The sequence below is a fragment of the Watersipora subatra genome, chromosome 6 (assembly GCF_963576615.1).
Source record: "Watersipora subatra chromosome 6, tzWatSuba1.1, whole genome shotgun sequence".
In the NCBI taxonomy this organism is placed as follows: domain Eukaryota; kingdom Metazoa; phylum Bryozoa; class Gymnolaemata; order Cheilostomatida; family Watersiporidae; genus Watersipora; species Watersipora subatra.
In genome coordinates this window covers 15,624,096-15,649,995 of record NC_088713.1, presented here as the reverse complement: position 1 = coordinate 15,649,995, position 25,900 = coordinate 15,624,096, and the positions used below count along the sequence as shown (strand labels likewise).

At 36.8% G+C, this 25,900-nt stretch overlaps 1 protein-coding gene across 1 annotated transcript in view; it reads right to left on the bottom strand.

Annotated features, from left to right (window-relative positions):
* Positions 1-3,110: 3,110 nt before the first annotated feature.
* The window catches only part of LOC137398072 (uncharacterized), a 40,952-nt gene continuing 18,162 nt past the window's right edge, over positions 3,111-25,900 (bottom strand). Inside the window, exons 3-4 of the mRNA XM_068084175.1 lie at positions 5,027-5,092; positions 3,111-3,569 (exon numbers count right to left, since the gene is read on the bottom strand). Of these exons, the coding sequence (XP_067940276.1) occupies positions 3,111-3,569; positions 5,027-5,092 (525 nt within the window). The remainder of the gene's footprint in view (positions 3,570-5,026; positions 5,093-25,900) is intronic.

Here is a 25,900-nt window from a genome sequence, read left to right as displayed (position 1 = left end):
CTTTCTGTCCACCAGGTAAAGGTTAGTCCCACACTTGCTGCCTCTGCATGTCCTCCTGCGAGACATCAGTTGGTCACGTGACATGTGCTGATGTCGGCAGGGGAAAATGAAGAGAGCAAAGTGCGGCCAGACATGCTGGCGGATCCTCTGTGCGCTTGTTTTTTGACCTGGCACAAGTCCCTGTGGCCCGATAGCGGCCTTTCTCCTCTCCCAAGAGGTCTTGTCCACAAAGCGCTCAGTCCTTACAATCGGCTTCCATCCTTTTTGTGCAGTTTTGTCCAACCGTGTCAACTCCCTGCTAGGCTTGGAAGATGTGGGTGACTGATTTGACTTGGTCTCTAACATGTGAGAGACCCGATCCAGCTCAGCCGCCTCTGCTGTCTTATTCACGGCCGCCCAATCTACCCTGTCAGGTATTTTGAGTACCTCCTCGGTAGGAGGTGCTGCCGATTTGGCCGGGGCCAAATCGCCGGTGTCCTCTCGGCCGTTGGAAACTGACTTGTAGCCAACTCTCCCAGCAGTTTGAAACTGGCCTTCGACCGACAGAGTGTCAACCAGGTGTGACTAAATTCAATCAGGATCCTAGGAAGCGGCTTGACCAGAGCACTCATTCACTCGGCCGCTGGTGGCACCTGCCAGCTGGTCAGAAGCAGTTTGGTTCGAGAGTGCAGACTCCTCCTCATCCGAGACCAGTAAGTCTGCCTGCCTCGCTTCCTTGTTGCTCTATGTGTTTGGACAGGCAATGCTCAGTAGATAAAAAACTAGTGAGCTCCCCTTTTTTAATCATGTGGATAAAAGTGTTTGATGAGTGTTAGTAGTAGTGTAGAGATCCTGAAGACGGTTTGCTTAGCTGTAGAGCGTAAACACAAGTGATCCCTGCTTCACTCCCCTCACGGCTCCTCCACACGCTTGTTTTCTGTCTGAACAGGTGCTCGGATTGGCTGCCAATCGTTGCAGCCATGTCCGCTCGCCATACCTGTCCGGTGGAGAAGTAGCTCAGGCCAGACATGGGTTATGCCGAATAGGCTTTCTAGACTTCTCATGTCAAGCTGGGTAGGGCTCTCAGTCCGGGTTAGCTCGGCTGGCAACTATGCTAGCTAACTGACTCTTCTGTAGTCGGCTCCCTTTGTTCTGAGTTAGCCTTGGCCATTATCCCCTGATTAGATTGGAGCAGCTGATCCGCTGCCTCCAAGTCAAATACAACTGGCTTTTCTTCTCACTGTATTTTGTTCTTCATGGTGAGACTTCCTCTGCTTGCCACCTGGCCAATTCTAGCTGAAGCTGGCAGTCCTCCTGTTGACTTTTGGCGCGAGCCTCTCTTATGTTTGGAACGTGTCACGGCTCAAGTGTAGCTGGTGCTTAGCTTTTTTTCACAAACATAATAAGGCTTAGGCCGGTACTAATTTTGGTCAGAGGACTGGTCATGTCTCTTTATCAAAGAACTATCGTTTGCCCAAAACTTCATAATTTTAAAAAAGGTCCACTTATTTTGCCTGTAGCTTGGGGTCTTCTCCCTTTTGCTGGTGTTTGTTCAGAAGCCACACCAACTCTCCTTGTGCTTACAGTGGTGGCTCTTCTGGGTCTTCCTATCTCACAGCCTGTTGGGCCTCCATCAGTATCTCATGAACCGCTTCTAACCTCTTCTGTGTTCCTTGTACGTACAGGCAGGAGAGCCAGTCCTCCAGTGGATGCGGGCTGATTCTCAACAGGTCAGGGAGGGGCAAATTGCAGCCGATTATCAGCGGGTTTCCTGTTTTGTCCATTGCAGAGTGTGGCGTACCCTTGTAGACCTGCATCATCTGAGGTAGCAGCCTGTCTCATTTTTTCTGTCATCGTATTAGCAGAAGCTCTCGCAACAAATCTCCAATTTGCAGGTTGTTTCTCTCCCCCATGCCAATAGCCTTATGGTAATACGTGGTGGTGCGTGTTTTACTACTCACCATAGAAGGCACAGTCCTTCCATTAGTTGGCTCTAGAACTGTGCCCGTTGGTCCATATGTATTTGCTTTGGCAAGCCCATGTAGAAAAAAGCTTGTCTGTCCAGCGCATTGAAAATATGGGATCCGCGGCATCCAGGAGGGCTAGTGCATCCTGCTATTGAATGAAATGGTCCGTTAGTACCAGAAGCAACTGGTTACCTTTTGGTGCCTCCGGCATCGGTCCAACCAGGTCAACTGCCGGCTTTTGCCAGGGACGACATGCGTATAGCCTCTGCCAGCTACATGCTCCCCTGTCGTCTTTGTGCATCACCACCTAGCAGATTCACAGCTCCTGACCAATTTCCTCACTATGGCCATCATACCTGGCCAATACCAGGTCAAGCAGAACTGGCTGACTGTTTTTCTACCCCACTTTGGGCCAGGGTGTGAGTCTGCCATTCAGCTGTTTTTCGAACAGGTGGGAGCATATTGAGCACCTTCTCGGCTAGCCGCGTGGAACAGTACGTGCCTCCAGTACTCGGCTCTGCGGTCAAAGGAATAGGCAAATGCAGTGTAGTTGTCACGACTCGAACCCGCCCAGTTCCTATTGCTTGGGAGTTAACTCCATTGCCTGCTGCATATAGAGATACATGGAAGCCAGTGGTCTGCGTTCGGCCGCCTGCATGCGCGCCAAATTTACCGTGGCAGTCTCTCCAGTTTTTACCCGAGCTATCCAATAGTGTCCAAGAGCCTTGACCGACTTCGGGCTAGACCTCGATACCCCAAAGAGCAGAGGCGGGCTCAAATGACCAGCTGTCTCAAGAGCGATCCCTGCAATTCTCGGGTCAAAGCTCGAGTTCTTTTTTTTGTTGGGTCCCCAGAGCCAACACCCTGTGGGTCGGTCATCCGTCTCGAAATCGATCAGCTCGCACTGTTGACAGTCTTCACAGGTCTGTCGACTGACCCCATATGCCTTGACCTGTCGGAAGCTGGCATTCTGTTTCAGGGTAAACTGGAACTCAGCAAAGATGTCCAACCATCTGGACACTTGGTTGAAAGGATCAGTGCGCCGACACATCCTTTGAAGGTATGCATGATCCGTGCGAAGGAGGAACTAGCGCCCATAGAGGTTAACGTCAAAAATGGCAAGCATTTCCCTCCGATTCACACAGTAATTCTGATTCGGCAAATTTAGTGTCTGCTGAAGTACGTGATTACTTGATCAGCTTCCTCTTTTCCCTGGGATAACACCGCTCCGAGTCTGCAATTACTAGCGTCCATATCTAATATGTACGGCAGAGTCAGGTCTGGGTAACCCAGTACGGGAGCTGAAGACAGCATCGCCTTCAGCTCGTCAAAGCCTCTTGTTTCTCCAGGCCCAAAGCAGACCTTCCCCTTGCTGGGGAGTTGGTTCAGAGGACGAGCCGTTTTGGCCAAGCCGGTTATGCACTGTTGGTAGTAACTTACTGCACCCAGGAATCCCTGTAGCTTGCGGAGACCCCTGGAATTAGGCCAGTGCCAGACTGCCAGGGTCTTTTTTAAGTGGGTGGCTACCGGTTCCTTACCGTCTATATGTCCAAAGTGCCAATCACGAGCCTGCAGGAACTCACACTTAGAAGGCTTGAGCTTCAGTCCAGTTCTTTTTAGGCGCTGTAATACCTCATCCAGCCATTGCAAGTGAGTGTTAAAGTCTGGGGCAATGACGATGATGTCATCCAGTTACAGCAAGATTCTCCTGCAGTGCAGCCCGCGCAGGTCTCTTTCTATAAGCTGCTGGAATGTAGCCAGCCAAGGTCAAACTAAATGACAGGACCTTATATTTCCAAAGCTCAAACCAAGTCACAAAAGCGGACCTTTCCTGCGTGTTTGCATCCAGGAGTACCTGCCAATAATCACTCACTAGATCGAGCGTGCTAAAATGTCGACTGCCGGACATAGCATCGAGACTGTCTTCGATCCGGGAGAGGGTTAAGCTTCTTGTCCGGTCACGGGGTTAATTTGCCGGTGGTCGATGCAGAACCGTTGTTGTTGTTGTTCAGAATGCCAACATTTTGCTGTTGGCATTCTGCCAACAGCAAAATGAATCAAAAGCGTATAATGTGGATAAACTAAATTAGCAATCAGGATTTGAGCACAGACTTGAAATATTCTAAGTTTTATCACACTGTGAAAGATGGATCTGCAAAATGATTACTTTAAGAATAGTGTAAGTTCTGAACCAAAATTTTTGCAAAATAAAAATGCTAAATATATTGTCAGGCGTATGGCAACTTTCTTTTTCAATGGCTATTACTTTGAGAAGTAGACTCTGTGGGATCTAACTTTAAGAAAAATTAGTACAGGTGCTTCTATGTCTAGAGCAATCTTGAATTCTATTTAACAGGGAGAAGTGTGCATTCAACAAAGAGAGGTCCCATTTTTTTCAGTTATCTGATCAACAAGAACATGATTCATGCTTAGCAAAACTGCTTACAAATAAGCTGGTTTCGATATTTGACTCTGCTAAGCAAAATTTTAAGCTAACTTGAATGATAGAAAGCAAGCTTTTATTTCAGTACATAAATTGCGAGCAAAATAAATAGCAACAAGACAGGTTTTTCATAGTAGTCCTACAAGTGGGAGTGGCCTCAATTTGGTTCAAGTACATTTAACTCTCTAGCTTACAATAAAGAGAACAATATGGGAAAAGTCTACTTAACTTTCAACCAGCTCTTTTTACTATCAAGAGTCTAGATAATTATGATATGTTCATGGAACCATGACGAGTGTAGATTAAAATGAGCATGATTAATTTTGTATCCTAGGTAACTTCTGTATTTATGTCACAAACACTGATTGCATCACTAATCAATCAAGCTTAACTTTGAATATTTGCTAGTCACTTTACTCGCCAGGATGGTGCAGGTGATTGATAAGCACACAAACGAGATAAGGTATAAACGAATGCAGATTTAAAAAATTAGCAATAACCCAACCACCTTTCATAGATGACCTTTCCAAAATAGTTTGTTCTCTCTATAGCACTGCTCAAGAGTTTTTTACACAATATCCAAGACTTCAGTACATCAAACCAAGTTAATGTTTTCTGTGTATGTGACTAAACTTACCTCCAAAGATAGACTTGTCCAATCAAATAAACTTGATGAAAAATTGGTGTTGGCTAGATGAAGAACCTGAAAATACATAGTTCATCAAACTTAGCATACTTACAGTATTGGGATATCTATAGGGAGTAATATAAACAGATACCTATTGTGCTTACATGAAACAAACATGAGTACAGGGCACTCTTAGGAGACGTGTTTAATCTATTTCAGGGTTAGCATTGTGTGGTAAAAGATTGTATGTAGGTCGTTAAATCGGCGAAATCCTGTAAAAACCATATTCGTTATATAATGAAAACATCCTCTGGTGAAATAATCAAAATTTTATAAAAGCACGGTATGTACATCTTAAAGATTAGTAGCAAAATAGTGTGATAAACTTAGTAAATATTGGTACCTGCAGTAACTTTTATTTATTTAGTGTATTATTTGTTTATGGTCTGAACTAAAATGTAACGTTAAAATTTGTTATTTGCAGTATTTACCGAAAGATCACAAGTATCTCACCTTGTGAAAGATAAACCTGCAAATGTATTCCCTTACAATTAAGTTCTGCCCAGAATTTTGGCTGAAAGAATTGCAAAATATATTGTCAATTGTATCGCACACACTTAGCTAATATTTTGAGAAACAGATTGTTTAGGTTCTATCCATTAGAAAAAATGATACAAACGCTTTAATGTCTAGAGAAAGCTTGGTTCAACTTTAAAAAGTTGAAGTGCACATTCAACAAAGAGAGGTCAAGTTTCTCATTTGTCGGATCAAAAAGAGCAGGATTTATGCTAACAACACTACTGTCTGAAAAAATTGATGTTGTATTTAGGTTTGCCAAGCAAAGGTCTATGCAGACCTAAGATATAGAAAGTGAGCTACATGTTCAGTACATAATTCCTAGCCAAAATAAATAATAATGAGACAGGTACGGGACTGTTATTAAAGTTTCACAAGTGAAAACTTCCTCAACTTAGTTTAAGTGAATTTATCTCGTCAGCCACGTAATGGCGTAGATCAGTTATTAAGTACAATAAAAATATAATATTGCTCAAGTCTACTTAAGTTTCAAGCAGCTTTTTACTATCATGAGTCTCGATAACTATGGCAAGATTAAATACCCATGACAAGCCTAGATGAAAAATAAGATTTATTAGTTTTGTATCCTAGGTAACTTCTGTGTTTATGTGACAAACACAATAGCATCACGAATCAATCAAGTGTAGCTTTGAATAATTGTTAGTCGCATTCCTCAACAAAATGGCGCTAGGGATTGATTAGCACATAAACAAGGTATGGTGTAAAATAATGCAGACTACAGAAACTAACCATAACCCAACTACCTTGTCTAGGTGACCTTGCGAAAGAGCACATTCTGTCTATACAACTGCTTCTGAGTTTTCTTTGCACTATCTCCCAAAGTTTAGTATATCAAACTAAGTTTGTGTTTACTGTGTTTGTGCGCGCGCATGTGTCTTTACCGTGTGTGTGTGTGTGTGCGTGCGTGCGTGCGTGCGTGCGTGTGGGTGTGTGTTTGACAACACTTACATGTACCTCCATAGATAGATTTGAACAATTGAAGCAAGCTTGATGTAAAATCTGCGTTGGCTAAATGGAGTGACGTAAAAATACATAGTTCACCAAACTTAGCCCAGTTTCAGTATTTGGATCTCCTATTGGGGTTATTACATACATATACCAACTGTGCTTATATAAAACAATAATGAGCACAAGCCACCATCAGGAGATGTGTTTAATTTATTACAGGGTTGACTTCAGGTAGTAAAAAGTTGTATAAAGGTCGTTAAGTTTTTGAAATTGTATGGAAACCATTGTAGTTATATAATGAAAACATCCCCTGGTAAAAATTGCCTAAATTTTATAAAAGTACAGTAGGTTAAAAAGTCAGCAACAAAGTAATGTTTTAATGACCTTTCGTTTGTTCGGATTACAGCTCCAACTTTGCTACTCTTTCAAAAAGACAATATTGCCATTTTCCTCACAATAAATGCTGAAATGAGACAAATCAGTTATTGAGTTTTTTTCAGGTGTTGTGAAAAAGGTTTTTGGCCAATTTTAATGGAATCGAATTGTGTTTAATTGTATCCTGAAGAGGCATTGTGCTAGATAAACTAGTGCATTGTGTAGTACAAGTCATCAAAAAAGATGTAATAGAACCCTGCTTTTAAATTTACTACGAAAAACTTGAATTTTGCTTTGAAAACTCCCAACCGAAATGCTGCTGCTGTTTTTGCATTGACGAAAAGCAACCAGACAAATGACATCCGGTGCTGAACATGTCACTTGACAGTTGCCACCAATAATAACATCACTACATCAGTACATGTACTAGATATGCCATGGTGTGATTTTTGTGAGCGATGAAATATTTTTGTATTTTGCATTGTCATAGTCAATTCATATTGAATTCATTTTATTATTAAAATCTCATTGATTTTAATAAGGATTCGGATTATTATTTTATAGCTATATTTTTGCCTTATTGCCGTATGTACAAACTAAACATCTTGTGTGACAGTGTCCAAACATTTGATGTAGTAAGAAGTTCACAGCTATCATGTTTAAACTGCATGTATAAGCTTCATCCCAAACCTTCCATTTCCAAAATTTAAAATTTCAAAAAACTATTTCTACGGATTTTCCTTATAAACAATAATTTGAGATAAGAGCCCAACTCGCAAGTAGCTATTTCTCACTACAAGCACAGCTTTAGATGAAATTTCAGAGTTACTATTTATATTCAATTTGGCTGATGTCAACCAGAATATAAAAAGTCATTATTTTAGCAGAAACATAGACCTTGCGTTAGAGCAGTGTGAGGAAATAGAAAGGGTGACATAACACAACATCATAGTTCACCTTAAATCATAGAACAAAAGTCGTCTAAAAACCACTAAAGATTAAAGCATACAGGATACGATCCAAAAAATTAAACACTCTGCATTTAAATAAGTTGCATGTTCATAGATAAGTAGGTAAGTATCTTACTAACCTAGGTGCCAAATGATACTTTTGCTGTTCTACGAGAAACAATGGTCAACATCGCTAATGGATCTTACAGTACTGGACAGGCAATTTTAAAACAAAGCGTTACTTTCCTAAGCTCATCTTATACTTCTAGACAACCACAAAATGAGCATGGTTAATTTCATAAGTTTGTTAACTTCAGTATTTATGTAACAATACTAACTAATATGCTGAACCTTTAATACAGACTACTCAAAATTATTTTAGCGAACCATACTTATCTGAGCAATCAAATGTATGCAGGCATGACATGACTTTCTACTTAGCTTTGAAGATTGAGCAAAACTGTACACAATTTCTAAATAAAGTTAGATAACTAACACTATTACAATAGATCCTTTTATATGGCGTGCCTACAACAACATATATTCAACTTAACATAACTTAATGTAAAGTTTTCGATTTGTACCACGCAAAGAACACCATATAGTGTAAAGTGTCAAGTTGATGAGGAATTCATAATTGATTTGAACAACGAGAATCTCATAGATAACCCATAGAATATTGATATCATTTGCTGCATTTGAATTGTCAAACAACGTATGCATAGGGCTCTATCCTTTGCTTTTTGGTGACGTAATTCCATCATTGCCCACCCTCGTTGTAGCCAACTTTTATTTTTGAAAGCATAAAGCTTCTGCAATAATTAATTGCAAATGAAGCTTTTGTTTGCATCTTATTTATTATAACATCAAAACAACACCAAAAATACTATTAAATAAGTTAATGACGCTCGTTTTCTACAAATATGGGGATGTTTTCGTGTGTGAGCCCATGTCCAAACATTGATGACGTAAAGAAATGATGAATTTGTACCCTGGCAATCTATTTTGCCATTACACATTTTCAGTTGTGTGTACAAGGCACAGACAATAGGAAGCCATACAATTATTCAAAAGTAATTGAAAACAATTTATTTTTGCAGGTGCCTTAGAGTGCATATACCAAATTTATGTTATAAATTTTAATTTTATGAAAAGCCATTTTTACTCTAATTTTGATACCTTGTGAAGGGCTTTTGACAGACACCATTCCTAATGCACATAGTAAAGCCATATTTTTGTTTTACTTTAAGAAATACAAAATATTTTTATTAGGCTCCTTTTGAAATTAAACTTAGTTGCCTGGAAAGAAACACAAAAAGAACTGCTGCAAACTGCCAGTGCGGGTGAGCATTCCTCTTTACATTTTGTAAAATTACCATTATCATGGGCAGAAAAACTGACTAAAATTAATAAAGGTTGACAACTTGTCAATGCAAAACTTTGTTACTACAGTTCATGTTCAGTTTTTAAACTGAATAAGTTACGCTTAACTTTTTCTGGTACGGCCCAAACAAGGAATTTGTGGAAGACCTTAAACCAGATTATGCAATTTACCTGCATTTTACAGTTTGTGTAACATAATATCCCTATCATGTAAACTTTTCTGAACCCAGAGTATTTTCATTGGAAGAGCATCTACCGTATTTTAGTTGCCACACAGGCTTTTTATGTCAACAACTGTCAAAGAGAAGAATCCATAATAGCTTACTACTATTAAGACCTGCATTGGCCAATAAGTTCTATTCTGTTGGCCTAATGCATTTTTGGCAGATAAGCTATCAGTAATTAGCCAAATAAACCTGAGTACAACACAAAGTTTTTCTTATGTTACAAGCAAATTATTTAAAGCAGCAAATCATAACTGTAGCTCCAAATCCACCACATTTTTAATACAAGTGTATTTGCTTGCACCAATAGCAGTTAAGTCCTTAGTCTGTGTCAAGTACTATTCAAATAGGGTCTGCTTTTACCTTTAGTAGTAGCAGTAAACATTTCATGTTTCTATTTAAAATGATTCTCACATTCAGCAATCAAGTTTTGTGTAATTTATTACAATTGAGTATCCCACCTTAATAAACCTTGCATACAAAAAAAGTGTTTTTTCATGAGTTCTAGAGATATATGAGTTTATGAGACCACTATTTAAAAAGAGCATGTGAGATTCAAAGCAATTAATTGACCCTCTCTGGATAAAAGCCAATTCGATAACGCAATTTTTCTTTACCAAACTTAGGGGTGTGACTTACACATGCGTAATTCTCATTCAAAGCAAACAAAATAACAATACACTCTCTTATTTTCAGCAAACACAACTCGAACCATGCTCAGCATGCATGTGGTAGTTTTTACTGAGTTTGTTTGGTACAGTAGTGATGGTTAATACAAAGAATAATATGCTTTCATAAAATTTGAACAAATTATTTAGCACAAAAATTTATGTCATCTGATGCCGTAAAAAACCACAAACATGTTGCAGAATGAGTTTGGGTACTTTTTGTCTAATGTTTTTTTGAAATGTACTGCTTAAAAAGTAGAGCGTGTTTGAGGTAGCGTGAGTTACCAAAGATATTATTGTAACAGCTCGGTAGCCTTTGGCATTATTATTACTGTTAACCTTTTAACCTTAACATCTCAGCATTATGGCATTACATAGGATGTGTCAGGAACCATCGACAGCCACATGAAGGCATTTAAATATGACTTGATTTATAATTTGTTTTTCCAAATACCGGCGTAAACCAATCAGAGTAATTCGTGCACAGAGGGTTAGACCAGATATTGTGCCTCAATTTTTAACCGCTTTCAAATATATTTATGTACGTCTTTTTTTTATAGCAACGACTTAATTGAGAAAATGTTGTTACAAAATTCCAAACAACCTGTATTTTTCAGTTTGTCATGGATGTTGTGATAGCAACAAAGAATGATATGTCACTAACTATAAGTTTTCAGATAGTTTTGAGTCATAAAATGATGAAGTATGTGTACGTGTGTGTGCGCGCATGCGGTGTGTCGAGTATGATGCTACTTTTAAGATTTTTAGATGCTTTTATGACCAGAAAAGTTAGTATGGTTTGAGCCCGATGAGCTATGACAAAAGTTTTTTTTTTCCATTTTGTGACGTTTGCTGTGTGTTGCTAGACGTTAAATTAGGGCTTTACTACCTATCATAAGCTTATAAAGATAGTAGGATATATAAAAAGTGTCAAATCTTGCCATTGTTGGTCAAATCACCAAGATATACTGACCCACCTTAACAAAAACTGTATAAAGGGTTAAAAGGGTTAAAAGAGATACTCATGGTCTAATGAACTATGAAACACTTATTTTTCTTTTTGGTGAAATTTTGGTGGGTTATTTGACCTTATTATAAGGTTTTCCAATTATCATTAGTTTTTGAGCATATTTCGGTATGTTACATATAAGTCTCAATGCCGCCCACCATTGGCAAATTGCCAAGGGACACAGGTATGCCTTAACAAGAACTTCCAGAGTTTAAAGGGTTATATATAAATACTGATGGTAACTACAGCCAATGCCCAATAGGCATTCACCTTAAGTCCATAGATCTAAAATTATTGAAATTTACTCTGATCAGATGAAGCGTCTGATCATTGTGCAGAACAAACAGCTATAAAAAGTGTTTTGCAAAAAAAACTAAGCTCAGCCGAAAATGCAAACATGTTTTTTATTGGCTAAATGTAAACAGACGCTTGTTTTCATTTTATTAAATGGAAGCAAAATAGGCTAACTATAACACTACTCACGAACTAGAAACATATAAAAAAAACCTGCCAAAGTTGCTCCCTTTCTCAACTTCCTGCTTTGGTAAGAGCATCTAGCATGTTAAGATTTATAGAGTTACCTTATATGCGCGTCGCGATAAACTCCCTAATTTTATACCTGTTCTTCTAGGATTAACTGGTTCTTCTAGGATTGACAAAATTCATCTATGAATGAATCATCGAATGATTCATCAATCAAAAGCTGTATGAATAACTACATTGAGAATTTAGCATTCTGCTAAAGAAACCATTTATCTGTCATACTGTGTACCTCATTGTTGGAGTATTGTTAGCATAATCAAATTCAACCGTCAATTGTATGATTTGCATATAATCACTAAAAACGTTTGCTTGAAGAAGCTCAGTTTGAGGAGGTGTTATAAAGATTCTAATGTTAAAATTATGTAAAAATGGATACTTTTCTATGTATAGCGTATACACAACATATTTTTATCACAGTTGAAATCAGTAACTTGAGCTTACAATATGATATGAGCTGTATAGAGCAAAACTGACTTTTTTTGTGAATCTTTTTTGCTATGACAAGTGTTGTCAAATTTCTTGCCCTTGATTAAAGAAAGCTACAGAGTTAATTTGTTACCGTTTTATTTTTATGTGATGAGTGAGCTATATAACTTAATTATAACCTTTCTTGATTGTGTTTAGTTGCAAGTGTGAATGTATTTATACATATCTAATAGGTAGTTCTCGGTAAAGTAGAGTAATTCTCATAAATGGTATATTTGAAGAAAGAACTTGATTTATTTGTTTTGCAAGAATCTCCTCTATAAAGCCCATTTGTCAAGTACAATAATTTTACATACATTTTACATAAGTCTTCATAATATCATATGCAGACAATGGATGCCCAAAAAGTGTTTCACTAGGTTTAAAAGGTTATTTAGCTGAATACTTTATATGTATTGCTGATAATGCTCAGACAGATAATCGTGACTAAAAAACTAACGGTTTTTGAGTCATGACTATAATACCAAGCGTAAAAAGTTAGCGCTTCATTGAAATTAATTTGTACACAGAAGGAGAACTAAAAATAAACTTATTCACTACCTAGTTGACCTTAACATATCTAGTAGGCAAAACAAGACGCTAAACCACTTGTAATCTTGTTACAACTGTTGCAGTAACAGTATCGGCATTAGAAGCTGTTCACATTGACTTTACAGCTATCATTACCATTGTATCTACAGAACAGCAATATTGACTCGTCAATTTACTTCTCTATTTTCTTCGTATTTTTGTAAGAGAGCACAGTTATCACAATTGGGTAAAAGTTCTTTTTGCATAAGGAACCCATACGTAACCTTTCTCTTTTTATTGGATTGTACACTTTTGGACAGTAGCAACAGTGAAACTCCAATTAGTTTCAACTCCCGCGGACTGAAACTCTTGTTCAACCAAAACAAACCCGCCTCGACACTCTACTAACATCACACGATACTCCTCTATATTATCTCGAATACTGAAAAAGTATTACACTCGAACCAATTGATAACCCCATTCGTTCTGAATACAAAACAGAAGCAAACAAGAGCCAGTCAGGTCAGGAGCAAGAGCCAAGAAGCAAAGGGCTGTTTCCAAAAAACACTCAACCCAAAGAGAATGTCATGAGCATAAGTGTTGTTTTCATGTTTTGTAGTTGGCATTGCTTAATTTTTCATGATATTGCAAAGTAACCAGCGTAGCAGCTGACTTAGTCCATAAGCCAAACACCTCCAGCCAGGTTTGCCTCAGCCCTAATCGACCAGCAAGGAAACGGCTCCGCACCAACGAATTCAAATTAAATAGCTTGGCTGCACTGGAGCAAGAAGAGATGGAACTGACGCAACCAAGAAAACAATCCGTCTAGCGTTAGCGGCACTAGGAAAAGCAACCAGCCTTGAAGAAATTGGGAGCGTTTCCAGACATAATGATGCCATTAAAGCCAAGCAAATCAGAGCACAAGGAAACTACAGTGCAAACATAAGTGTACATGTGTATGTGCATATTCTAAACTTTTATCAAAAAATTAGCAGAAATATATGATTTTGACTCAAGCAGGTGGATGGTTAAGAGTTGACCAGTAAAGGCTCACTGAATATAATAGATATATAAACCTAGATTGGCCAATAATAGCTGTTCCCATTAGTTGACTTGTCAGACTTACATGTAAATAGCATGATGTTATGTCATTGTATTGTACCTAATGCTTGACTGCACTGTTGTTTATAATAGAGCTAATGAGGAGAAGGTGACAAAATCACATTTATTTTCACATAAAAACCTTTTCGGATACATTATCCAGTAAACCAAAGCGATTATGTAATAATATCTGATAGCCACCATAGATTAAAACTATAAAAGTTATGAAGTGTTGATCACAAATCTTGAGCCATCAGGGCTTTATTTGCCACCCACTCTCCTATTCCCCTTCTTTCTTTTATCCTTTTTCTTCTCCCGAGAAGAAGTGGGAAGGGGAAAAGAGAGAAGAGAAAAAGGAGGGAGGCAAATAGCCCACCCACTCGAAGAGCTAGACCCTGACTTGGTAAATAGACTAATATCATGCTGAACTAAACATGACTAAATATGATGAGTATGCAAGTATGTTTTAAGTCAAAAATGAGACAGAATGATTATTTTACAACTGGCTATGTATCTCGGTCACTAAAGCTGAAGTGTAATGATTGTATCGCTAGCATAGTGGATTTTACCAACTGTGATGTCAACCAAGTGACGAATCCCCTAATCACAGTTAAGAATCGTGGTGGCTTGACTTTGTCTTTGCCTTTGGTGATTGAGGTTTGCAACCACAGTGAGAAAGTGATGAGAGTGTTGCTTAGTAGTGCTGGGTTGGTGAAAAAATTTCCCAGGCTAGCACTAATTGCCACTATGGAAAGGTTGCTAAGGTTGCACTTCATGCTATTGTTTAAGCATAAATCTTCATGCTAGTAGCCTAGCTTGTGAGATAGCAAAGATATATATTTCGATTAGGGCACATTATGAAGCTAAGAATAGAGCCGGCGCGGGTAGGTCATCTGGTTTTGACCCACCGGGTCAGAGGTGCCCTGGTCGGGCCACCCGGCCCTCAGGCTTTCTTATACAAAGACACGGGTAGGTTTATGGCTAAATGAGAGAGCTTTTATATCGCTTTTTAAGTGCAATTGAAATAAAGTCGCGTATAATCTTAGCGCGAAAGGACCAGGCAAAATAAAACAAGGTGAGTTCGGACTATATTTTTACGTCTGCGACAATAGTCTTTTGACTATGTGTTTCACAACGTTTTTTTGCAAGAAATAATCAACATGTTGGTGGTCTGGGAGCTCATGAAGAAGCCAGTCAAGAAAGGGAAATACCAAGTTATTTGTAAAATATGCATCAGCAAGTTAGATTACAAAGAAGGGTTCACCTCAATACTATTGAGGCATTTACAACGAAGGCATCCTGAGGAACTTAAAAGCACGTCTAAGAACCTTCAATCCAGCAAATTTCACTTTTAGTTTCTTTTACTAATACCACAAGTTTTAGGGAAGTGATGGATTTTTGCTTTCCACTGTGCTGGATTATCCATTTCTATATTTGCGAAGAATTTCACAACTAATCTTTTCTTGTTTTGATTATAATAGCAGTTGAAAATAAAATATGTAATAAAAACACTAGCCGAATCATGCTATTAATCTATCACCCATTGAATATCATTGATCCACCAATGTCTAGCCATAAATTGTAAATTGCATCTATAAACCAAGCATGAATAAATAACAAAGCATCTATAAACAAAATATAATAATTGGTGTGATAATGGGTTCTTTTATTTTATGTTATTAATGTCACAACATTTGGCTGTAGTAGAACTATCTCTTAACTATCTCTTTATGAATAAAAAAAATTGCGCATTCTGACCCGGTTCAACCCGATCTTGGCCCTCATTGCTGACCCTGAGTCTGGCCCGACCCTGGATTCATTGGTCTCATTCTAGCTCTAGCTAATAAAGCCACTGATTCCACTTCCCTGATCAGATTAAAACTCATCATATTGAGTCATTTCTAGTTCGGCATGATATTAGTCTTCTACCGAGCCAGGGTCTGGCTCTTCAAGTGGGTGTGCTATTTGCCCCTCTTTTCTTTCCCCCTTCTCTCTTTTCCCATTCCCACTTTTTCTCATGAGAAGGGGAAGAGAGATATGCGGGATAAGAGAGGGAGTGGCAAATAAAGCCCTGATGGCTCATGATTTGTGTGCAACATTTCACAACTTTTATAGTTTTAATTTTTGATGGTTATCAAATATTATCACAGAATCACCTTTGTTTACTGGATTATGTATCCAGAAAGGTTTTTATGTGAAAATAAATGTGATTTTGTCACCTGCTCCTCATTAGCTCCATTGTAAACAACAGTGCAGTTAAGCATTAGGTACAATACAATTACGTAACGTCATGCTATTTAAGTCTGACAGGCCTTTTCCCCATTGGCCAATCTAAGTTTATATATCTATGCCGGATATCTATTCACAGTATCCTGCTTCAAAAATTCAAAGGATATCACATGGCAACTAGCAATTAAATTTTGCCAAAACCTAACTTTTATTCGCAATTCGAGATAGTCATCATTACAATATTTTGTTTTCTTAAAACAAAGTGTCAGCGTAGTTTTTTTTGTCTTTCAAGTGTAAAACTGATCAGACATTAGTGACAACGCAAACGACATTTGTTCACATTTAGGCAATTTTTAAAACAAACCAAATCAATTAATTGAAGCTTTTTCTTTGAAATCAATTACATATTACTTTAGTAACTGTAAATATTTTGCAGTAAATAAAGTAATTACTGCAAATTAGCTACTTAATTTACTGCAAGTTTTCTCTGCAACAAAACTTTGAGAACTCTTTTTATGTTACATGATGAAGTCAATTCATTTACTTATCCTTAAAAGTGAATCCACGTTAATACAGCAAAACTTCCAATTTTGCAGTCAACTATCCTTATGAAACATCATGACAAAGCAAAACAAGGAATCTGGGTTTCTTAAGAATCAGAAAGACTTTGAACTATTTGACAGGTAAAGACCCAAAAAAGACACCAAAATGTGTAATTTATTTTTGAAAATTTAATAATATCGGCAATCTATGAATACAATGCATGGCTCAAACAAAAATTAATTTCTATTAACCAAATACTGTACTTTGTACATAAAGATTCATTTGCCTAGGTACATGTAGTTATACAAAAAGCTACGACTATGTACAGTTGTATGAGAATGAAATGTTTGGAAGCAGGCCTTTTGCGTAACCAACCGCCAGTGGCATCGTCATTGTCCAAGCTATTGCAAAATGTGACACATTTTTGAGTAACTGCTGAGATAAGCCTAACAACGCATTGTTTGCATAATTCTGCAAGCATAATCAATCACTCTGACAAACGTAGCCACTGAACTAAAGACGGGCATTGGCCACAATCATACACGCTTTTATACACAAGTAATATCCACGCCACTCATAGCAATCGCACCACTTGTTCTACTCGCAGCTTCACGCAGCCTTGATGATGGCCAGTTCTAAAAAAAAATGTCAACTGGACCACAAGTTGTCATCAATTATTGGCATGTTTTTGACGCGTAACAATTTATCACATTGACCAATATATGCACTAACAAAAATTGGCCTCGGCTCAGTAAAGACAATTACATCCTTAGAGACGGTGTCTATTGTATTGTAGGGCCATTTGGATTGCAACACATATGATCAGTTATATGTGGTAGTTCTAGCCCTTGTGCATTCATTTGCCTTTCTACATTGTGCTTAAAGCCATTAGCTTAATGGGACCTTCAGGTACATAAAAGGGCTGAACTTTGAGAAAAATTGTTTAAGCAATGATTTGAAACTTTTGCTGACTTTTGGCAAATATGGAATTCACCATCAAAAATATCAAAACAGAAAGTAGTCACTGCACTGGCTGAGCAAAAACTTTTCGCTTTAGAGATTGTTAACACAGTGCCGAATGTTATGTTGGATGATATGCAAAGAATATACGGCATGGGATAAAAAGAGAAAAATCTTAAAACTGTGATTGAATCTATAACTAATAACTTCACCATCAAAATCTTAATAGAATATGGCTAAGTTATTAGTTGCTATTAACTTTCCTAAATTTCCAAAAAAAAGTTTAGGAAAGTTAGATACCTACTTGCCAAAATGTAGCAAGTACTCTAAAAATAGTAAGCCTGCTAATGACACAATATCTTACAGCTCCTGCTCCTACACATTAAAGAATTCCAAAATAACTGCAAAAACTTGCCTAAGTTTTATGGAAGACTACTCTTGTACACAGTCGCTTTCTGGTATATGTATGTAGTACACTTGAACCATGTAAACCATGATTGCAAGTTATATGACTGGCAATCTACAGATAGGTGTTATGACCTATTTCCAAATGTAATTAATTGAAAAATCAATCAGAATCCACAAAACAGGAGACAAACACATGTTGGCATACGGTGACGATTACATCAGATGGCGTAAAGCCGTAGCAATGAAGACAAGCTAGCGGCAACAGTAACTACAATATTTCTTTATTACTTTGGTACTAGTAATAATCTGACAAATGATCACAGAACATTATGAATGTGGTTGCATTTAATACCAATCAACTGATTAATATTGACCACTTACTCAATGTTCCTTAGTATGTTAACATGTTGTAAGCATGACGTCAAAGGAAGCCACAGAAAAAGGTGAGTTAACTGAAGCACAGCAGTATGACAACAGCAATCAAACTTTCCATCTTGCAAGCAGGTGATGTGATATTATACTACACATCAAAAAAGATATATATTTAAACACACCTACGTAAAGTCACGGACCACTAGTTTTAGGATTAAATGATAATAACAAAATAAATCATAATCAAACAGTGAACTTCTCATATATTCCTAAATAGTCAATAATGCATGTTGAGTCCAAACTTTTGTCCAGCATGGTATGGTGATTCACCTATTAGGGAACCTGATGAAGATCTAAAAGGAAAAGTTTTCTGAAACCCCAAGCGGTTGGCAGAAGATAGTATTGTGTCAGTACTGAGTTTGACTAGAAGTGACCAGCCTAACAACAATGTTATCACAATTAGCCAACCTGAAAACACAAAGAAGAACTTGGTAGTTAGAGAGCTAGTTGAACAACATATACACAGCATACTCATAGGTGAGCAGCAACAATTGATTAATTATGCCAGCAATTCTTCCACAGATAAGAAGTATGAAGATCGAAATGTAATAAACTATGGCTCATTCACTATCAATGACAACAGAATGAAAATAAACAGAGTCTGCAGAAGAGGTAAAAACAAAAAATTAGCAAAATATGTTCTCAAAATAACTCATTAAAGAATTGTTCTGCACAATTTTTTTATATATCTCCATTTAGCCTTGAGAACTACATAGTTGTGAAGCATCTGATCGTGGTGCAGAACAAATAGCCATAAAAAATGTTTTGCAAAATAACGAAGCTCAACTGGAGATGAAAAAATGTTTTCTATTGGCTCAATGTAATTCGGCGATTGTTTTCTTTTTATTAAATGTAGGCACAATAGTATAACTATAAAACTACTCAGAAATCACAATTATTCAAAACAAAGCTTGCAAATGCCGCTCCCTTTCCCAACTCTTTGCTTTGGTAGGTGCATTTAGCATGTTAAGAATTATATTGTTAGCTTGTATGCGCATCGCTATAAATTCCTTACTTTATACCATTTTTTTAGTATTGGCAAGATCCATCTTTGAATGAATAATCAAATGATTCATCAATCAAAAACTATACGCATAACTACATTGAAAAAATTAGCTTTCTGCTCACAAAATCATTAATCTTTTAAACTGTGTACCTCATTTTTTGAGTAATGTTAGTGTATTCAAATCCAACAGTCAATTGTTTGCTTTGCATTAAATCAATACAAGCAGGTTTCTTAAAGAAGCTCATTTGAAGTGGTGTTACAGTCATGTGCAAAAGTATGGAACCGCCCCTAAAGTATTTACAATTTCAAACTTCAAGCTGTTGTTACTCAGCTTAGAATAAAGCTACAGCAAATATATTAGTATCATTTTAATGCTGAGAGTGTCTTCTAACTGATTATTTTAATTATTAACTTGCTAAATTAATAATTAAAACAACAGGCTGCCCTCTGATGTTTAATGTATTGATTTATGCAATCTACTAAATAATTTTCAAATGTGAACAACTTTTTGAACAAGTTGGTGACCCTGAAAATGCCATTGGTTGTATAAATATTCTTTATAAAAGATTGGAGGTGATTTCTGAAATCTGGTAGTCTCTGTGCTTAATTTGTCAGTCTTTGTTCTCTGTGACAAGATAACAGCGGATGGGCATTAATGCAACCAACTTTTCAGGTTCTGATGGCTCATTTACGCTGTGCCAAGCTCTCACGAGGCCCTCCATCAGCTCGTTTTTAGTCTTAGGTTAAGTATTGCTTAGTATAGCTGTTATATGCTGCCACACAGTTTCTAAGGGCTCCAAATTGGGTCTCAAAGCTTGCCATGGTACTGTGAAGACTTTCTCTTGTTGCATTCATTTTTTAACCTTCTTGGCACAGTTGCAGAAGGAATAGTCATCTTGGAACAACCAGTCAGTAGAACATTTACCAAACAACGCCATAGAACTTGGTAACACTTTACACGGTTTTAATACATTTTTTTCTGTTCACCATGCCGAGTGCAAAGTCGACCCGTTCAAACCCTGATGCTGCCATACAGCCCGAAACCATCACTGATGCAGCGTGCTTTACCGTGGGAGTAATACACCATGGCTTGAAGACTTCTTCTGGTTTTTTTCTGGCATACTGCAAACCAGAGTGGTTAATGACAGAAAAGGTAGATTCATCAGAGAACATCGCTCCCTTCCACTGGTCCACACTCCATGACTTGTGCTGGCATGCCCACTTTAATCGATTTTGCATTGCTTCTCTGTCACCATTAGCTTCTTTTTTGTTTTACAACCCTTCGAGCTGGCAGCAATAAGGCGTCTTCTAACGATAGATGGTTGCACTTTGAGGTTGGTTGTGTCCGGCCAGTCAATGATTAGTTAACTGTGAGACCTTTTACGGTCTGCCAAGGAAATCTGCGCTTGAGTTATGTTTTCTCTACAATTCCTTTTTTTGGCGATCAGAGTGTGGTTTATCTTCAGTACTGCCAGTCTCGTAGAATCTCTGAATGACACCACACACTGTTTTTTGAACAACCAACTATTTTGGCAATCTATCGCATAGACATTCCTTCTTGATGAAGTCCAATAATGGTTGCTCGCTGTTCTGCGGTAGTTTTCGTAGTGAGAATGTTACTAATGAAAATATTGTACAACGAATGAACATGATGGTAAAAATTCTTACTTTTATGTCTTGTATGTCTTGTATGTACACAGAAATAGCAAAACTTCAAAGATTTTGAAATAATGGCTTCAAGAGATTGAATTATGATAATTACTTGTACTCGCTTCCTATTATTATTAAATACTAAACTTATTTTAGTGAGAGTGTCACGTACTTTAGAAGATTAGACAAGTGGAGTAAATTTTCCAATTATGTTTTAAATAGCAACATCGTGTAGAAGAGACTGTGAAGATTAAAATGATATATTGTTTTGTTATATTTGAAATTGTTCTCCATTTTTTATTTTAAATTGAACTTTGAGTTCACACAAATTCACAAGGTGGCTCCATACTTTTGCACATGACTGTATAATGATTCTCATGTTATAATTATGTAAAATGGATACTGTTGCATATATAGCAGATACACAAAATATTTTTATCACAACTGGAATCAGTAATTTGAGCTTACAATGTTGTCTGAGCTGTATGGAGCAAAACTGACTTTTTTTCAAGAATCTTTTTACTATGACAAGTGTTGTCAAATTTCCTGCCCTTTATTAAATAAAACTATAGTGCCTACAGTTAACTTATTCCCGTTTTGTTCATATTTGGTAAGTAAGCTGTATAACTAAATTATTACCTTTTTTTGATTGTGTTTAGTTGCAAGTGTAAATGTATTTATACAACTCTAACAGGTATGTCTCGGTAAAGTAGAGTGATTCTCAAAAATGGTATATTTAAAGAAATAACTTGATTTATTTGTTCTGCAAGAGTCTTCTCTATAAAGCCCATTTGTCAAATACAACAATTTTACATACATTTTACATAACTCTTCATAGTATCATATGCAGACAATGGATTCCCAAAAAGTGTTTCACTAAGTTTAATAAGTTATTTAGCTGAATAATTTATAAGTATTGCTGATAATGCTCAGACAGATAATCGTGACTAAAATACTAACGGTTTTTGAGTCATGACTATAATAGCAAGCGTAAAAAGTTAGCGCTTCATTGAAATTAATTTGCACACAGAAGGAGAACTAAAAATGAACTTAGCCACTACAGGCTTGGCCTATTAATAACTAGGAGACAAAGCAAGATGTTAAACAGCTTGTAATATTGTTACAACTGTTGCAGTAGCAGTGTTGGCATTAGAAACTATTCATATCAACTTTACCGCTATCATTACCATTGTATCTACCGTACATCGATATTAGCTTCTAACGAATCTATTTAATTTTCTATTTTCTTCGTTTTCATTTGAGATAGCTCAGCTATCACAATTGAGTAGAACTTTATTTTTACATGAGGAAATCATAAAGAACCTTTCTAGAAATGTAGCAACAGTGAAAATCCAACTAGTTTCAACTCGTTTGGACTAAAACTTTTTTTCAACAAAGTCAAACTCGCTCCAAAACTTTATTAGCATTACTTTACGCAAAATAATGCTTCTAAAAACACTCAGCCAAAAGAAAATTTCAATAACATCTGTTTGGCTTTTGTGTTGTGTAGTTGCTATTGCTTAAATTTGTATGATATTGGAAAGTTACCAATTTAGCCGTCTTCTTAGTCCATCAGCTAAACACCTGCCAGCCTGGCTTGTTTCTGCCTTAATCGACCAGCCAGGAAATGGTTCGAGTAAAAGCACCAATGAGTTCAAAGTAAATGGCTTGGTTGCACCGGACCATGAAAGGATGGAACTGGCCCAGCCAAGAAAACATTCTGTCTAGCGTTAGTGGACCTAAGAAAAGCAACCGGCTACCGGGAGAGTTGGGAGCGTTTTTATATATAATGATGCTATTAAAACAAGCAAATCAGAGCACAAGGAAACCGCAATGCAAACAGTAGTGTACATGCAAATGTGCGTACTCTAAACTGTTATCAATAAATTAGCAAGAACATACTATTTTGACTCAAACATGTGGATGGCTAAGAGTTTAGACATAGATGCTCACTGAATATCCGATCACAATATCCTGCCTCAAATATTCAATAGGTATCAAATTGCAACTAGCATTCAGATGCTGCCAAAACCTAACTTTTATTTTCAATTTGAGATAATCATCATTACATCATTTTACTTTAGGTAAACAAAGTGTCCGCATAGGTTTTATTTTCCCATCCTTCATGTGTAAATTGATCAGACATTAGTGAACACACATACAACACCTGTTCACAGTTTAGGCAATTCTTAAAACAAAGGAATTCAAACATTTGAAGTTTTCTCTTTAAAATCCACAACCCATTTAATGAATTACTGTGAGAATTTGTGCTATCTTTGAAGTGTTCTTTGCAACAAAACTTTGAGAATTCTCATCATGTTGCGTGATGACGACTATTTACTTACTTGGCCATGAAAGTGAATACAAATTTAGCACGAGAAAATTTCCAAACTTTGCAACTACATATACCTGTTCTGTTGAAACATCATGGTCAACCTAAAAAGCATTCTGAGTTTCTTTACAATCAGAGAGATTTTGAACCCATACTTTGAACTTTGAGACTTTGGCTCGGTAAAAAAAAAAGAGAAACATCAAAAAATTGTTTAATTTATTTTTGAAAATTCAATAATATTGGTATTCAATCAATATGCATAGCTAAAACTAAAATTAATTTCTATTACCAATGATTTTGGACAAACATTCATTTATATATGTACCACTACAAAAAAGCTATGACAATGTACAATTGTCTAATTATTAAATGTTTGGAAGCAGTCTTTTTGTGTAGCCGACCCCAGTGGCAACGTAATTGTTCGAGCTACCATAACTTTTTTCTCTGTTTATTCAAAGTGTTCAGAGTTTACATCACTTCATCATCAAGGTTATTTTCATAGTGATCAAACAAAAAATCATTAAGGAAAGAGTGATCAAATCAGTTTTTATTTCACCGTTTTAAACGTTTAGCCGTCTGTTGACTGCTTTTTCCAACACCCATTTTTTAAAGGAGTTGCAATTTCGTTAGCTTTTAGCACAAGGCAACGCCTCCCAATTAATCATTTTATATTAAAATTCATTGAGTGAAATTTTGTTGATATTATTTAAATTTTACTAACAATTATATACTTTGTTTATTGTTGCTAGGCAACAGCTTTGCAAATGTCTACCGAACACGGCCAATTAGTTGTTTTTCCATGCAACCAATAAGCGACATTTTGGTCGTTTTTCAGCTAGTTTTAAGCATGATTACTCTGAAAGCAGTTTTTTAAAAATCTGACAAGAATCCAGAAAGCTGACTTCTGTTACCAAAATACTATCTAATCAGTCTCTGCTACTGTTGCCTCCTTAAGATATCTATAACATATCAATATCTGATATCCACGGATATCAGATTGCAAATATCATTCAATAACATATCAAAAAAAGCTATTGGATTATACACTGTTGGAATTATATTTTAATATTATGCAAGCTTCAGTTTATATTCTTCATCAATAACTTTTCCATAAGAAAAACTTACATTCACATCTCACAAATATGCATCAACAAGTCGAGGTATTCAGAGCTGAACAATTAAAAATTCTCTCGATAGTGCATATATTTTCTATTTTATTACATTATTTGAGTAGTTGATAATCGAATAGGTTGGTTAATATTTAATAATCCAATTAAATGCTCACTAATTCAAGCTGTAGAGTGTCACTAAATAGATATAAAGTTGGAAGTGGCTTACCTAGATCTAGAACTGCTTGTAAATTGGTTTCAACATTTGCCGTAACGTTTATGACATCATAAGTTTTTGGCATTAAATTTTTCTCCTCGCAACCAAAGTTTTCATATCACCGTTTTTTTATCTATCTACTTTTCAATTCCATTCAGATTTTTTCAAAGAGCCATGACACTGCAACCATTTTTTTTTTATGCTAAAATTCATCTGCACAAGGCCTAAAACTCACTATATCTAAACACTTACTTAATGTATACCCCCATAATCTAGTTAGCTAACGCGAACTGTGACGCCTTTGCGAGTAGCTGCAGAGGTTAGCCTAGCAATGCATTGTTAGCATAAGTCTGCAAGCATAATTGATCACTCTGAGAATAATAGCCACCAAACTAAAGATAGGCAGCTGCCACAAACATACATGCTTTTATACTCAAGTACCATCAACACCACTCATAGCAATTACACCACTTGTAATGTTTGCAGTTTCAAACAGCTTTAATGATGGGCAGCTCTAAAAAAAAATTCAATTTGCGCATAAACTGCCATAAGCTATTGGCATGTCTTTAACGCTGAACCATGCATCGCATTGAAAAATATATTTACCAACAACAATTGGCTTTGTTTCAGTAAAGACAATTACGTCCTTAGTGACAGTGTCTATTGTATCGTATGGCCATTTGGATACCAACGTGCATGATCCGTTATGTGTAGTAACTCTAAGCCTTGTGCATTCCTTTTTTTCTACATTTTGCTTAAATAAACGAGCTTACCAAGACCTTCAGGTACATAAAAGGCCTAGATTTTGAGAAAGAATTGTGTAAACAATGATGTAAAACTTGCGCTGACTTTTTGCAAATCTAGACTTCATCACTAATAATATTAAAACAGAAAGTAGTTAAGGTACTGGCTGAGCAAAAACTTCCCGCTTAAGAGTTTGTTAACCCAGGGCCCAATGTTATGTTTGATGACAATGCAAAAATTATACTGCTTGTGATAAAGCCAGAAAATTGTTCAAAACTGTGATAAAATCTATAACTAACAAATCTTAGCCATCCATATCTTGGATGGCTTAGCCATGAGATATTGCTAAGTTAGTAGTTGCCATAAACTTAGTTAAATCCCCTAAAATAAGTTTAGAAAAGTTAGACACTTATTTGCCAAAATATGGCAAATACCCTAAAAATAGTAAGCCTATTAACA